Source organism: Seriola dumerili, unplaced genomic scaffold, assembly GCF_002260705.1.
Source record: "Seriola dumerili isolate Sdu_G_001 unplaced genomic scaffold, Sdu_1.0 BDQW01000349.1, whole genome shotgun sequence".
Classification (NCBI taxonomy): Eukaryota; Metazoa; Chordata; class Actinopteri; order Carangiformes; family Carangidae; genus Seriola; species Seriola dumerili.
Window position 1 is genome coordinate 959,869 of NW_019174604.1, and position 16,790 is coordinate 976,658.

At 39.4% G+C, this 16,790-nt stretch overlaps 2 protein-coding genes across 3 annotated transcripts; one reads left to right on the plus strand and one right to left on the minus strand.

Moving 5' to 3' along the window:
- Positions 1-3,309: 3,309 nt before the first annotated feature.
- Positions 3,310-10,928, minus strand: tbce (tubulin folding cofactor E). 2 transcript variants are annotated; one of them, XM_022760655.1, is made up of 17 exons: positions 10,826-10,928; positions 10,476-10,598; positions 10,002-10,086; positions 9,605-9,769; positions 9,441-9,526; positions 8,621-8,720; positions 8,330-8,432; positions 7,169-7,245; positions 6,965-7,057; positions 6,207-6,271; positions 5,814-5,878; positions 5,502-5,654; positions 5,275-5,413; positions 5,041-5,109; positions 4,857-4,916; positions 4,679-4,770; positions 3,310-3,782 (listed from the first exon to the last, which is right to left on the minus strand). In XM_022760655.1, exons 2-17 carry the CDS (start codon positions 10,588-10,590, stop codon positions 3,687-3,689), a joined length of 1,563 nt encoding a protein of 520 aa, XP_022616376.1. In that variant the 5' UTR covers positions 10,591-10,598; positions 10,826-10,928; the 3' UTR covers positions 3,310-3,686. The 2 variants fall into 2 exon arrangements, with proteins under 2 accessions (XP_022616376.1, XP_022616377.1); XM_022760656.1 differs by lacking the exon at positions 9,605-9,769.
- Positions 10,929-11,198: 270 nt separating this feature from the next.
- Positions 11,199-16,252, plus strand: rbm34 (RNA binding motif protein 34). Its single transcript, XM_022760680.1, has 11 exons — positions 11,199-11,392; positions 12,050-12,206; positions 12,489-12,619; positions 12,818-13,037; positions 13,159-13,218; positions 13,970-14,013; positions 14,604-14,687; positions 14,775-14,838; positions 14,931-14,973; positions 15,057-15,175; positions 15,712-16,252. The coding sequence occupies exons 1-11, from the start codon at positions 11,370-11,372 to the stop codon at positions 16,054-16,056; spliced, it is 1,290 nt and encodes a 429-aa protein (XP_022616401.1). The 5' UTR covers positions 11,199-11,369; the 3' UTR covers positions 16,057-16,252.
- The last annotated feature ends 538 nt before the right edge of the window (positions 16,253-16,790 follow it).

The window sequence follows — 16,790 nt, forward strand, 5'->3', positions numbered from 1 at the left end:
CTTAATATATTATGACGTTTTTTTTACTTTTTATGCCTTACTATACTATGACGTTTTTTTGACTTTTTATGCCTTACTATACTATGAGGTTTTTTTTTAACTTTTTATGACTTATTAGACTATGACGTTTTTATGACTTTTCATGCCTTACTATTCTATGACTTTTTATGACTTTTTATGCCTTACTATACTATGACGTTTTTTTTTATTTTTCATGCCTTACTATATTATGACTTTTTATGCCTTACTATTCTATGACTTTGTATGTCTTACTATATTATGACTTTTTTATGTCCATGTGACGTTTTTTTGACTTTTTATGCCTTACTATACTATGATGTTTTTTTTACTTTTCATGCCTTACTATACTATAATTTTTTTTGACTTTTTATGCCTTACTATACTATGAATTTTTTTGACTTTTTATGCCTCACTATACTATGACTTTTAATGCCTGACTATACTATGACGTTTTTATGCCTTACTATACTATGACGTTTTTATGACTTTTTATGCCTTACTATACTATTACGTTTTTTTTTACTTTTCATGCCTTACTATACTATGACTTTTTATGCCTTACTCTTCTATGACTTTTTATGCCTTACTATACTATGACGTTTTTTTGACTTTTTATGCCTTACTATACTATGACTTTTTTTTTACTTTTCATGCCTTACTATACTATGAATTTTTTTGACTTTTTATGCCTCACTATACTATGACTTTTTTTTTACTTTTTATGCCTTACTAAACTATGACTTTTTTTTACTTTTTATGCCTTATTATACTATGACTTTTTATGTCTTACTATATTATGACTTTTTTATGTCCATTATAATGTCGTTTTTATGACTTTTTATGCCTTACTATTCTATGACTTTTTACGCTTTACTATACTATGATGTTTTTTTGACTTTTTACGCCTTAATATACTATGTCGTTTTTATGACTTTTTATACCTTACTATACTATGACTTTTTATGCCGTATTATATTATGACTTTTTTTTTATCTTTTTATGCCTTACTATACTATGATGTTTTTTTGACTTTTTATGCCTTACTATACTATGACTTTTTTTGAGTTTTTATGACTTACTATACTATTACTTTTTGTGCCTTACTATACTATGACTTTTTTTGACATTTTATGCCTTACTATACTATGACTTTTTTTTATTTTAATGCCTTACTATATTATGACGTTTTTTTTACTTTTCATGCCTCACTATACTATGACTTTTTTTTAACTTTTTATGCCTTACTATACTATGACTTTTTTTTGACTTTTTATGCCTTAATATACTATGACTTTTTTTTGACTTTTTATGCCTTATTATACTATGACTTTTTATGTCTTAATATATTATGACTTTTTTTTAACTTTTTATGCCTTACTATTCTATGACTTTTTATGCCTTACTATTCTATGACTTTTTATGCCTTACTATTCTATGACTTTTTATGCCTTACTATTCTATGACTTTTTATGCCTTACTATTCTATGACTTTTTATGCCTTACTATTCTATGACTTTTTATGCCTTACTATTCTATGACTTTTTATGCCTTACTATTCTATGACTTTTTATGCCTTACTATTCTATGACTTTTTATGCCTTACTATTCTATGACTTTTTATGCCTTACTATTCTATGACTTTTTATGCCTTACTATTCTATGACTTTTTATGCCTTACTATTCTATGACTTTTTATGCCTTACTATTCTATGACTTTTTATGCCTTACTATTCTATGACTTTTTATGCCTTACTATTCTATGACTTTTTATGCCTTACTATTCTATGACTTTTTATGCCTTACTATTCTATGACTTTTTATGCCTTACTATTCTATGACTTTTTATGCCTTACTATACTATGACTTTTTTTTACTTTTTATGCCTGACTATACTATGACGCTTTTATGACTTTTTATGCCTTACTATACTATGATACTTTCTGCTTATCTATACTAAGATGTTTTTTTTTACTTTTTATACTTTACTGTACCATTGTCTTTTACCTTACTATACTATGACATTTTTTGCCTCACTAAATTATTACGTTTTTTTTTTACTCTTCTTGCCTTATTATAGTATGATGTTTTTTTATTTACTATACTATGATGTTTTCATTAAATTTTTATCACATTAATATACTATGACGTTTTTGTGACATTTTTTTACGCCCTATTCTAGCATTACGTCTTTCATGCCTCACTATAGTATGACGTTTTCTTGTCATAGTTTTTTCTTGTTAGGAGTTTAGTGTTAGAATAAAGACCTGCCTTAAATAAAAGTCTGTTACGATGTGGAGTTGAAGTAAATAAAGATGTAACTATTGTGGATCTAGACAGAGGCTGTGATCTGTGAGAGACTACACAAGAAAGATAATGAATTCGGTGTGTTTGCCATCACAGTTCATCTGGTAGACAGAATGCTTTCGGTTTCTTCTTTACTCTGGCTGCACAGGTTCGAGTCCGACCTTCGCTGCATGTCAGTCTTTCTCTCCAATTTTCCTGTCTCTCTTTCACTATGACTGTATCAAAGCAAAGTTTAGACCCAGCCTTGTTTTTCCACACTCATGTGATAGTACTTTTACTTCAGCTGTGGATCTGAACACGTCTCCTCAACCGCTGGACGTTATTTATCTTCTGATAACAGAAAGTGAAGGAAACAGACTCACACCAGCTGCTGATCCTTCGCCTTTACAATAAAAAGATTTTTATTGTTTTTTTGTTTTTTTTTTTTAAAATCACATTTTCTTGTTCTTGTTCCAAAATAAACAAATGAATTCCTCAGTCTACAGCCGTGGTTACAGTCAGAGAATCTACATGTGGTGACGCTGAGCTTTTAAGAACTGGTTAAACACATACGCATCTGACTTTTAAAGACTGAATTCAGAATATCTTCAGAAATAAATATATATGAACAAATTTTCTGTAACCAGAATATTTATTAAATGTGAAAATTTGTTGAACAACAAAGAAAATGTTTCATATTGTGAAATAAAATGTACCCTGGACAGAATTATTTGATGAATTTAAATTAGTTCAGTGACCTTTGACTTTTCATTCAGATATTCTGCTTAAATATAAAATTGGTTCATTTGATTTGTTTCTGAATTATGTTCTTGAAATCCAGGAGTGCCAGTAATTCTGACCAAGACTGTATCTGTGGTAAAATATTTTAAACTCAAGGTTCGCTTACTTGCTTTTTCTGAATCTTTTGACTGTGTCTCATGGCCTTAATCAGCAAAGAGAACTTGGTAAAGATGAGGAAACACATTCAAAAAATTGAGTCTTGACTGGAAACATATTATAAGATTATATTTGTCCAACACAGTTTGTTACACATTACTCAATTAATGGTCAAACCAAAGCCGAAGGTAAAGATGTTGATTATTTAAATCTGTCAACTTGTTGGTTCAGCTGTAGATTTCAGCCTGTGATTCATGCGTTGCCGTGGGTTACTCTGGGTGGTTTTTACTCTGTCTTCAGTTTAATGTCTGAAACAATGTCTCAGCAAATCCAGTCTGTTCGTAAATCCACCTCAGTGTCCGTGTGACCGTCCTGTGATAGAAACCATCCACAGACTGCTGCTGTGTGTCCGTCTGACACAGAAACAGCTGAAGTTCTGTCTCTGCTGTGGGACCGGACTTGGTTCTTCAACCTCCTGGACCGGGTCAGGACCAGCGGACCAGCACCTGGTTTCCGTCCTCTATGGAGTAAAACTGTAGAGTCTTCAGGTCGCTGTCAATTTCAAACTCTGTCCCCACCATCTGGACAGAAAAGAACATTTAACTTTCATCAGAGAAAACGAGGAGTTTGATCTGAATTGATTCATCAACAATTTAATTAAGTCATTTTGTCTCACTGAGTCCTTTAAAAACTAGATTAGTTAATATAACGAACTCCTTTCACTTGTTTCTAGAATAAAGTGTCAGTTTTCTTGATTGTAGGTTGAAACAATCGTCCTGGTTGATCTGATGCTCAATAATGATACTCAACACTGATGAAAACAACCGCTAACACTGTGTCAGCCACTGCCAGTTACAAGCTAACAAACAACATAAACAAATAAAAGATGCTAACTGCGCTAACCATTTTTGAAAGATGCTAACTGCCCTAACCGTTCTGAAAAGATGCTAACTGTGCTAAAAGAGGCTAACTGCGCTAACTGCTCTGAAAAGATGCTAACTGTGCTAAAAGAGGCTAACTGCGCTAACTGCTCTGAAAAGATGCTAACTGTGCTAAAAGAGGCTAACTGCGCTAACTGCTCTGAAAAGATGCTAACTAGGCTATTTTGAAAAGATGCTAACTACGCTAACGGTTCTGATCCGTCTGCTAGTCTCTGGTTCTGGTCTCAACAGTCTCCTCCTCTGAGTCTGGGTCTGACTGAGGCTCAAACATGTGGCTGATGTTTCCTCCTCTCACCATCTTGATACTCTCTGCTCTTTCACCTGTCCACCTGGAGCAAGCAGGTGGTGGGCGGGGCTCAAAGCCTGATCCACATTTCCCAACCAGGAAGTAAGAGTAGATGAAAACCATGTTAAAGAAAATACGAATGATGTTAAATAACGACTGTAAACAACTACCTGCAATCTCAACTCACCTGTCTGCTCAGGTGTTATAACATATATGTATATAAGTGCTGTTGTGTGTGAGCATGCGTCACCTTGGGGCTGGTGTAGGTGAGCTTCAGATCTGCCACAGGGACCTTCAGCAGTCGGTACAGGAGTCCCTTCACCTTCTGAACCTCCATGGTGGCTGAGAACAGAACCACACTCTGCGTCACTCGACTGAACAACGTTTTATTCTGGTTTGATTCACGTCGGTCGTTTGTGTCGTTTTACCTGGAAGCTTCTTCTCGATCGGCTTCCGCTCGCCGGCATCAGGAAACACAAACGTGATCTCTGGAGAGGAGAGATGAGAGCGGGAAACATCATGTCAGCTGCTGTGTGTTCACTCAGGAGGGAAAAAAAACACACATTAACTGTGTATACGAGCCAATCAGAGAGCAGGAAGAGGTGGACTCACTTAACAGCTGATTTTTCAGGGCGAACGGCTCCGGCTTCTTCAGCTCTCCTTCCTCTGGAGCTCCGTACTCTGAGAACAGAACAAGATGACCAGCACTGACAGAGCAGACGTCTGAAGGCTTCTGGGAAAACTTTGAATATTTAAAAGTGAAAAATACTTTTTATCTACAGAAAAGAATAAAAACAGGAACCATCCGAACCTCTGGACTCAGTTTCTCACATTGTCTAAACTTACTGTCGATGAGGGTCTGGTAACGAGGGTGCTGACTGATGAACTGGGCACTGGGCTGACTCCGCCCCCCTGCCTTCAGCCACTCCTCTCCAAACATCTTGATGTAGTCCAGCTCCGCCCCCTTCCTGTCCTCAGGTTGTATCTGATGGAAACCATGGCAACGAGTCAGCTAGAGCACGCACACACACACACACACACACACACACACACACACACACACACACACACACCTCACAGCTGTTGAGGAGGACCAGTCGTCCCAGTTTGGCGATCAGTATCTGATTGGCTGTTTTGGGGTTTCGGTCGCTGCTCGTCAGTCGGTTACCACGACACGAAAACTGAACCAGACTACGAAGTTTGGCTAGCTCGTCCACCACACACCACTGAGAGAGAGAGGGGGGGGGAGATAATGAAGCCATACTTTTATTTTGAAAATATCTTATTTTACAGTAAAACTGAGGTGAGTAAATCAGCCGTGAGACTCAATATGTTCGTGAAGTGTAAAGACTTTAAGTCCGTCTTTATCACAACCACACACTCACCTCAGTGATGTTGTTGCGGTCCAGGCTGAGTTTCTTCAGAGCGGGAAACATTTCTGTCGGAGCTCCTGCACAGAAAAGAGTCCGAGTTTAAAACTGGGAAATCAACAGTTAAAGAGTTTCACACAACAGGAAACAGGAAATTCAGTGTTTAAGAAGGAGGATAGATGCTGATTTTAATTAAAAAATAAAAGTTATTCAAAAGCTTTTTAAATTACATTTTATTTTTTACATTGCTGCTTAAATTGTGTTTCTACTGTAAATCATAACCTTATTCACTTTGTTTAACTGTGTATTTATGTGTTTGCACATGTAATATTCTAATTTGTGCTTTTGATTCGTTCTGTTCAAATAAACTTTATTATTATGAAGTTGTGACATGAAATGTGACTTTACCAGGTGCAGCGTCGTCAAAGCGAATGACGGACAGTCCGGTGTTGGACAAGTTCAGCTGCTCCAGTCTGTCATCAAACAACACACAAGAGCTCATCACATCTGCTTTAGGAACATGAACAGGAAATGACTAGAACATAAAATAATTCAAATTACAAACAACAACACAACAAACACGAGGTTTCATGGTTTCGACTATCTCCATACTTTGTATTAAAGGTAGTAAAATACAGATAAATACATGATGTGAGATATGAAACATATTTCAACACCTATGATCAACATCTGAGGATAAACTGTGACACTTCACAATAAAAGCCTCCAGTTTTTCCTCCAGTTCCCTGCAGCTGGGAGACTTTTACTGTGAAGCAACGAACACAAAAGTGAGGCCAGGGTCAAAGTTCAGTTTTAATAAAAGTCGATTTACTGTCAAAAGTTTTGAAGAATAATCAGGACTCGTTTTAGAGCAGGAGCTTCATCAAACTTCTTTTCTTCTGTCTTTATTCTTTTGAATTTGATAAAATAAATCACTTTGGAAAGTCCCATTGTTGATTCATATCTGATCATAAAACTGGCAGCCTCTATTGATTTCTGATCAGATCATCTGATTGGCCACCGACAGCAGACGCTCCGGCTCAGACTCTTACAGTAACTTTAACCTGTAAAACTTTCTTTTATTCTTAAATAATCCTAATGTATTGATCAGGGTGATGGACGATGATCGGGACAGTGTCAGTGACTGGGTGCGTTGTGGACTGTACCTGGGCAGAGCAGAGAGACTGAGCACGCTCTCCTGGACTAAAGGATTAGAGGACAGACTGAGACTCTTCAGGGACTGCAGGACGTCCTCCGGCCTTTAAAGGGTTAAACACGTCAGAGACACAGGGGTTAGTGTCGGGACCACAGACGGACCGGGTGCTGGTCCGGATTGTGAGGTGGAGGAGTTTGAAGGAAACAGGATTTACCTCTGCAGCTCTGTGATGTTGTTCTCCTCCACACACAGATCCTCCAGCTGAGGCCACATGGGGGCGCAGTGCAGGATCTGACCAGAGACCAGCACAGAGTCAGGACAGGAAGTGAATCGATATCAAACAATCAACATAACATGATGTTTGACGAATTAAACCCTGACATCACAAAGAGGCTGCCACTTTTATTTTGAAGCTTAACAGGAAAAAGGAGGGATCAGAAAAGGATTTTTTAATTTCAAGAGACTTTCAAGTGATTCAAATTTTCTATGAATAACTCTTGTAAAATAAAAACAAATTACATTATTTAATTTTATTTTCTTATCAATTAAACTAATAAATAACAAATTTTAAGTCATTATTAATTTAAAAAAAATGTATCAATGATAGTTTTTATATAAAACTTTCCATTTTTATGCTGGGTTCACAGGATATGGGATATAAGGTCGACATGGGAAAAATTTATAAATATTATATTTATAAATAATAAATATGTTTTATTACCACAAATAAATAAACAAATTAAAAACATATACATAAAATATTCATAAATACTGGTAACACAAATCTGATTGTGCTATATGAATGTTTTATCTATATATATACATATATAGTACACAATTTTTTTTAAAATTTAAATTACATAAATATGATGTATATAAATACATACTGTTTCAATACCCAAAATAAATAAACAAATACTAATAATAACTAATAATACTAAATAATATATTTTTAATATATATAAGACATAAAATATTTATAAATATTGGTCCAATATCTGTCTGTGGGTTTATACATTTGTATTTACTTATTGTATTGGATTGTTCGTGTTTATATTTCTGTATATTAGTTTTTACTTGTAATAAATAATAACATTTTTTAGTAGCTTCAATAAAATAAATAAATAAATGCACAACTACAAAATATGTTAAAAATTATGCTCATATAAATATTCAAGCAAACATACAGGGTTTTATGTCAGTATCAAAAAAATATAATAACAATAAATTTTATATAAATATATTTTACATCTCTTTCTGTGACAGTGGAGACAAGTGACTGTAAAACTGATCCTGGTGATGAAACATGAACAAAGACTGTGTGTGTGTGTGTGTGTGTGTGTGTGTGTGTGGTGTTATGTACAGAGGTGTGTACCTGTGGCCAGGTGAGGTAACAGCTGTTCAGAGCCAGGACTTTGATGTTGGAGAAAGCCTGGCAGTGAGTCGAGGGGTCAGAGGTCAAACGCAGTCTGTTGTTGCTAAAGAATGAAACAAGATGAAACTATCAATGACGGGACACACACACAGACACACACACACACACACACACACACACACACACACACACACACACACACACACACACACACCCACACACACACACACACACACACACACACACACACACACACACACACACACACACACACACACACACACAGCGTACCTGAGCTGTAGTCCCTCCAGTCTCTCCAGCTGCTGCGTGACGGCGGCCACGTCCTCCCAGCAGGACAGCAGAGTCCCACTCATGTCCAACCACTGGACGTCTGATCGCTGCTGTTAAGGCGTCACTCAACACAAACACTCACAACCTGACAGACGCAACAGTTACTGAGCACCCTCGTTGTTCTGCTGACATCATCTGGGACGTACGGGTCTTTATCAAACTCAGTTCATATTTTTAATGTTCAGATTTTAATGATTATTTTTCATCGTCGGGACATCGCTGTCTTTGAGGGAGCTGCACACAACTGTAAAGATATCACCTGTAAAACCAGTACTGCTACTACTATTACTTCTACTAATACTACTACTACCTCAGCCTCTTCTTGTTTTCATGAGGAGATGGAGATTTTCTTTAAGTACGACAGAGAGATAACATAAGAGATTAATAAAAGTACATGTGGATGAGGCCTGAGTGAAACATCAGCAAAGTTCTCAGGTGTGTCTTGTGTTTAGTTATTCCTCTACCTCCTTTAGTAATAATGATACATGTGTATTTGCTGTAATGGAGGCGAGGCTCAGTGTACTGGAAGCACTCCTCCTCTTCCCTGCAGTTCCCAGACGGCTGGGAAACCAGAGCGGCTCGGTGGACAGAAAGAAAGAAAGAAATTTAGTCAGTCATTCTGTCAGTCAGGGACATCCCAGATTATAGGACTGGCCCTGCTGTTGCGATCCAGTCAAAAACATTAATCCTCATGGTGGAACTTCACCCTAAAGCAATAACTCACATCCCCTCAGTGAGAAGAGACTCTGCAGAAAGATACTGGGTGTTGTTTTCTTGATTTCTCCATCGTCTCCGGGGCCGTTCACCTCACAGCGACTCAGTATCACTGACGGAAGACTCTCATAACTACAGAGACAAAAAAAAGTGAAGGTGAAATTAACTGACAGAACTGTGACACACGACAGTGCATCTCTTTCTCCGTACCTGCGCTCCTCGACACACCACCACTTCAGCTTCTTGTCGGAGATGGAGATCTCCTCACTCAGCACCTCCTCTGTGTCGACCTGGTACACCTGTCGCACAGCGGCCAGGTAGTCCACGCCAAAGCTCGCCTTCGCCGGGCGGACGAAGGAGCCTCCTTTAATGTGACTGAGAGAGTCCAAAGAAAACAGTCAGGGACACAACATTCAAGTTTCAGCCATAAAACAGCGAAAAAAGATTCTAATTCTATTTATTGAATCTATCAAATATACATCACTCGTCATCAGACTACTTCATTTTAAGCTACTGAGCAAACACGACACCAGAACTCTGACATTCAGGTGAACTGAGAAGAATTGTACTGTCATGTAGTTTCATGTGACATTAAAGTGAGGATCACCTGCATGTAAAATACTGGACTCCCTCGTGGCTGCCGTCATGCTTCCCTCTGCCGGGGTCATCCCACTCCACGCCGAGCCACAGCCCTGAACACACAACACACACATTTGGTTCCTTTGTTTCCTCCGTCAATTATCTCAATGTTTCTGTTGTTTGGTGTTTGGACCTGAATATCTCTGTTCATACTGACTCAATAAAGATTAGTATTATTTTATTACTCAAAGCTGTTCAACGACTTGTCAAACAGAGTTGTTTTTAAAATGTGCTTTAAAAACAAAATTACTTTCCTTATTTTGTCGTGTATGGAGAAAACCTGACGCCAAACTCCATTAATTAAAAGCATTTTATTACTGTTTTATTTAGTGGGATGTCTGAAGATACTTTACTGACTTATTGAGAAACATTGACCTATAACTGGTCAGAGTAATAGAGTCAGTGGATGACTGGAGTTTCCATCTGGCAGCCCGGTTCTGACCTGCTGTGGGTGGTACCGGACCCACGTACCGCACCGTGGCCCGCTCCCCGCCGCAGGACACCCGCCTGCCCACCGCATCCTCCGGCACCTCCGGTTCCGTCTGGTCGACTCCCATCGAACCCCCTGCCGAGCAGAGAAACCCCGAAACCGAAAAGAAAGACAGTCAACGCGGGAACCAGCTCCTAGTGCTGTAATGTCGGTTAACTAATTACGTTGCGTCACGTTAATTTTTACTTATTTTGTGACATTATAACATGACGTCAGCTGAACTTATTCTTCTATTGGCCCCCGAAATTTCACAAACGCATGTAAAATACTTTCTGCTATTTAAAAAAGAACTAAAAACTTACCTGTAACGCTTAAAGATGTAGATTTAGGAGCGTGGTCGCTCCTTCTTCTTCCCCTATGAGCGTGTTAGCTGCTGAGCTAGCTCCCGAACCAAAACATTACACAGCTGAGCCTCAGCGGAAGTGACCGATTTCAACGTTGCACTCGTTTCCTGTGAAACTTTTCTAACGAAAATCAATAAAAAATATACAATAAATTAAACATACGTTTCTTTTTACTTACATTATCTTTGCGTCTGTTTAATTACAATCGTCTTGGACCGGAAGTGTGCCGCTCGGTGGCGTCAAATCAACGCTAATTCAAAGAACAATTAAAGGAACCTTTGTTTCGCTCTGTCCGTGTTCACCGTGGGGAACAATTCGCAGTAACACAGCAGTGTGCTTGGAAAGAAAACGTGTGGATGCGCCGTAACTATCATGTAATTGCAGTTTAAGTCCTAGAAATCCGTGTACATGCTGCAGTTTACCGGATAAATTATTTATTTCCAATAAGAAGAACGAACAGGAAGTCAGTCTCCGAGTGACGCCGGAGGAACCCGAAGAAACGATGAAGAAGAAACTTCACCAGAGGTTTGTTTACACCTTTTTACTCCCCAATGTATCGTCAGTGAAAATAACCTGCGTCTTATCTCTGACCTCGGATTCATTTTCAGTATTAACAGATAATAATAGTAATAATTAGTTCATTAATTTTAACAGTTTGCGGGTGAGGCAGCGGCCTGCAGACAGAACTCAGGGCAAAGCGGCTTAAGTTTTATTTCATATAAACCCTCAGTTTATATCATATAACCTATAACCTATAAAAAATTAAAGATTAAAGTATATAACTTATATAAATACATTGACCAATCAATCAATTGAATGGGAAAGTAATTAGTAGATTAATTGCTCACCAGAAGTTGCAGCATTAAACAGAATATTTATTGATAAAAAGAAAATGAATCTCTTTGGATTCTTATCTTCCCCATGTCTGTCCATCCTGGAAGACAGATCCCTCCTCAGTTGGGATCCACTTCCTCCTTTTTTCCACATTAAAACTTTTTGTGGGAGTTTCTCTTTTTCTGAATCGAGCCTCTGAAGACGGATGATTTTCTCATTCTGCAGCAAATTAGTGATTTGTGATATTTTGCTGTATAAATAAATTCAACTTGACTCTTTAGTTAAGCATCTTTAAAAGTAGGTTTTTCAGACTCAGTATTTTCTTCATGTGAGTGTTTCTGTCCTCAGTGGAGAGGCGTCATCAGAACAACAGTCAGCTGACTACGTGGTGGGTCAGGTGTCAGGAAGTTTGTTCCAGAAGAACGCGGCAGCTTCTGGGTCGCTGTCGACTTTATTCAGCACCGCTGCACCAGCTGCATCTCTGTTGTTTCAGCCTGCGCCCGAGGTGAACACACACACACACACACACACACACACACACACACACACACACACACACACACACACACACACACACACGTAAACGTACGCACACATTTACTGTAGATTTTTAACAAACATACAGGAGTAGGGACTATTTTCAGCAGTGGATTAATCCACATTTGGTGCTGTAGTGAGTATTTGAGTCATGTGACACACACAGTTCCTGTTTGACTCTGCACATGAGAATATCACTTTAACGTATCTCGTGTTGTTGGTTGTGTTGTGTTTTGTGTCGTCATGGCAGCCGGTTCAGAGGAGCACAGAGGAAAAGCAGCAGCAGAATGAAACTCCAGAGGTCAAAGGTCAACCAGGGCAGAAGAAGAAGAAGCAGCCGCCAAAGGAGAAATCAGCAGCCGACCAGAAGCTGGAAAACAGGTGAGAGGTTCAGTTTCTTCCTCTACTTTCAGTCTTTTCTTCCTCTTATAGAAAAATCTAAAATCAATGAATCTTCATCGTTCCTTTGATTTGTTGAACAGGCGTCAAATGAAGCAGCTTCAGTCTGAAAACCTTCATCTGTGACTCTGTCTCTTTTCATGTCTCTCCGTCCTCTTCCTCCTCGGCGGCTGGTTTCAGGGAGAGCGGTCTGCAGGAGGCGGACGACGACGAGCGAGGGCAGGAGACGTCGGTGAAGCAGAAGAAGAAGAAGAGGAAGGCGTCGGAGTCGGGCGGAGAGAAGGATGCGGAGCACTGGGTGATGAAGCGGCAGAGGCTGAAGGCCAGCAGAGAGGAGGAGGCCGTGAAGAGCAAGAGGACGGTGTTCGTCGGCAACCTGCCCATCAGCTGCACCAAGAAGGTGATGTTGAGTTTGTGTGTCTGATCAGTGCAGGATGTTTCCATGTGAGTCGACGAGTTGTTGTTCATTTGATATTTTTGAGACGTGAACAAAACAGGAAGTAAACTCTTCTGTCCTTCAGACGCTGCGGAGCCTCTTCAGGGATCAAGGATCCATCGACTCCATCCGCTTTCGCTCCGTGGTAAAAACAACAACACAAACATCCAGCAAACAGTTCGGTCCTGAGCCGACTCAGTTCATCAGCTTAATTAAAATATAATATTAAAAAACACTGAATAAATAACAGAGTTTATTACAGTGTGGGTCTCATTTTCATAGTGCTGTCCATCATTTGTTCACATTATTATTGACTCACTTTTTCTCCCAGGAAGCATCTGTGCTCCTACGTTGAAAAAAATCTAGGAACATGTGTTTTCCTTTAATAAAGTTGAAATTATTTAATTAAACATATTTGAATCACATGATTTTTCCCGACACACCGAGTCGTCGTCGTCATTGTTGTGAAAAAAACAAAATAGAGGCTGAATTTTATAGAAGTCTTTCATCGCAAATACAAGTGAAACTCTCACACTGTATTGTAGCATTAGCCGGTGAGCTAACAGTTCACACGCAAGCCAGAAAAACTGCAAACTCACGGGTCAAAGTTCACCAGAGCTGAACTGATTCATTTTAGCTCTGTATGAAAAAAACACAGATTATAGTGATTTTGTTTTTAAATGTAGCTGTGACCTGAACTTCCTCCTCTGGGACTGGAAGAAGTTTCCAAATGAATGAGTGAATCTTTCTCAGTTATCACATGATTCTCTCTTTTCTTGATGGACTCTTTAACATCCTCAGTTTTTCCTCAGTCCCTTCGGTCCGTTCAGAGGTTTGCAGCAGCGACATCTAGAGGCCGACAGAGACACTGACGCTCGTCTGTTTGTCCCCTGCAGGTCAGAGAGGATCCGTCCATGTCCCGCAAGGTCGCAGCGATCAAGTACGTTTGTGTCTGTGTTTCTTCTTCTGCATCTCATCACGTCACATTATTAAAGAGTCAAAGAGAAGATTCATTCACAGCTTCTGATATTCATAATCAAAACATAAAGACACAACTACAGGAATAATTTGTCTGTTTTTAAAGATGCAGAAGCAAAGTGACTTTTAAAAGTCAGAAATCTGATGACGATATAAACACGGCTGAAACGATTCATTGATTCATTGATTGAACTAATGGCAGAAAATGAAATTGCCAACAGTTTGACAGTCGATTAATTTCAGTCTCATTCAGGAATGCAAAAAATCCTCTTGTGCAAAACTTGAAATTTTCTATTTTTCACACTTTGAACTTAAATTAGTTTTAAACAAAAAAAAACTTTTGAAAATGTTTCTGGAACTTATGTTGAAAATTATTTTACACTAAAATAAACAAATACATTTAGAAATTGTTAGTCTGTTAGTGCACAGTTTATCCTCTGGTTGTTTTTGCATAATCCCTCACCGGCTTCCCACCAACAAACACAAAACTACCAAACAGCATCTTCTTTCTCTTTTATATGAAATATATTTTTTGTTCATTTTACTTCACAGACGTCAAATTCATCCCAAGAAGCAAAGCGTGAACGCTTACGTGGTGTTTAAAGACGAGGAGGGGGTCGCCAAGGCGTTAGAAAGGTCAGACACAGTAAACCTGCAGCTTGTAATACTGCTGTTCGCTAACGGCTAACGGCTAATGACCTGTGGAACTGTTCACTCTGACAGGAACGGCCTGGAGATCGAGAAAGACTTTCACATCCGAGTGGACCGAGTGACTGACAGCTCGGCAGTAAGTCTCCGGCCGTCAGCTTTAACCCGTTCCAGTTCAAATCAGCTGCTGCGTGTTTGATGATGAACTCTGTGAATGTTCTTCTGTTGCAGCACGATCACAAACGTTCTGTTTTCGTGGGGAATCTTTCGTTCGGTGAGTTTTTCTCTCCGGTCTCAATTAATGACGGCAGATCGACTTCAGCAGCAGCCGCTGAACTCTGTGTTTTCTTTGTTTAGAGATTAACGAACTGGCGTTTCGACGGCATTTCGAGGAGTGCGGCCCGGTGGAGGCGGTGAGACTGGTCCGAGACCAGAACTCTGGACTGGGGAAAGGATTCGGCTACGTCCTGTTTGAGGTACGTGACCGTCGTCCTATGTTTGACGTATTTCTACACGGACCTGGTTCTCACTGGGTTTGAAATGAAACATGACAATAAGGTTTTTGTGTCACTGAACGATGAAGGAACACTCTCTCAGGTTTAGGAAACAGGAAGTAAATGGAAAAAATATTTTCCTCTTCTCCTGTGTTTTATTTTGAAATGATCCAATAAAAATAAAGCAGATTTTAGGTAAAAACACTCAGAGAAACCAAATCCTGCAAGGTTTGGATGGTGGGTCCAGGTGGGCGGGGCTTGGTGACTGCTTTGTTGTGACATCACAAAGTTGCCTGACATCTGGTTTTAAGGCTCAGTTTCTGAATGGTTTTATGACCGAACATCTTTTATATTTTACTGTGGAAATATGAGACCGATTCACTTTATAAGAAATAATTATAAAAACCTGTTTTGTGTAAAATATAACTTGATTTTCTACAGTTTCAAAAACACATTAAGTGATGGATGTTTATCTAGGTGAATTTTATTTTGACGAGCCACCTGTTTGTCTGCCGCAGAGCGCCGACTCGGTCCAGCTGGCGTTGGAACTGGACGGCTCGAAGCTGGAGGGCAGGTCCGTCCGGGTGAAGAGGTCGGTGAAGAAAGAGAAGCAGAAGAATAAAACGAACAACACGGGACCCGCAGCGAGGACCGGCAGAGGCCCCGCAAAGGGCCCCGCCAAGGGCCCTGTGAAGGGCTCAGGGAGGGGAGGCTTCAAGTCTCCAAGGAAATTCACTGGAAAACAGCAGAGGTCGACCAAAAGCTCCGGCTCCTTCAAAGGAGAGATGGTGGATCCAAACAAAAAGACTAAAAAGAAAGGACTGAAGAAGAAAGTGAAGCCAAACAAGACTCTTCATATCTGACGCCTTTTATTTTGACACAAGTCAGCTGCCGTTCCATCCAGCTACTTCCTGTCTGTCAAACCGTCTTGTTCTCTGCTACGAAATAAAACCGACAAACCACATGATTCACACATCTGTAAAAAACATCATCATTTATACTTTGTTTTACCTTCTGTTCAGATTAAACTGGTGTTCACCTTGTTTTGTTGAACTATAATTCCTTTCTGTTTCTTTTCTGGTAAATGTTGTAACAGATTTTGGTAGTTGAACGTTTCACAGCTGGATGTGACGGATCAGGACCGTTGAGACTCCAGCTGTGATGGGGATGTAAAACAAACTGAGGTCCGGTTCCTCTGCTTCACGTTTCATTGTGTCGGACAGTTTCAAATAAACTTTGACATTTGAAACTCGTCTCCACCGCAGCAGCTGAAACAGGTTCAGAGTTCCAGGTGAGCAACATTTGTTACTGAGGCAGTCGTTCAGTGTTTTTAAAGCCACACACCTGAATAACCACCGACCTGTGAGGGACATCACGAAAGCTTCAGGAAACCTTGGTGTTCGGACTCGGTGTGATTGACGATGAGAGCCACAAATGGTTTGTTGCCGTCTGTTTTGATCAGTGACCTGTGTCAAAAGGAAGCTAGAATCACCTCCTCGTGGTCGTATCCCTCCGCCACTCAGACTAGTTCCAGGTCACATCCTGTTTATCCAGAGTAAAAAATATGAACCATTGGTGTGAAGCCTTGAGTAATGGC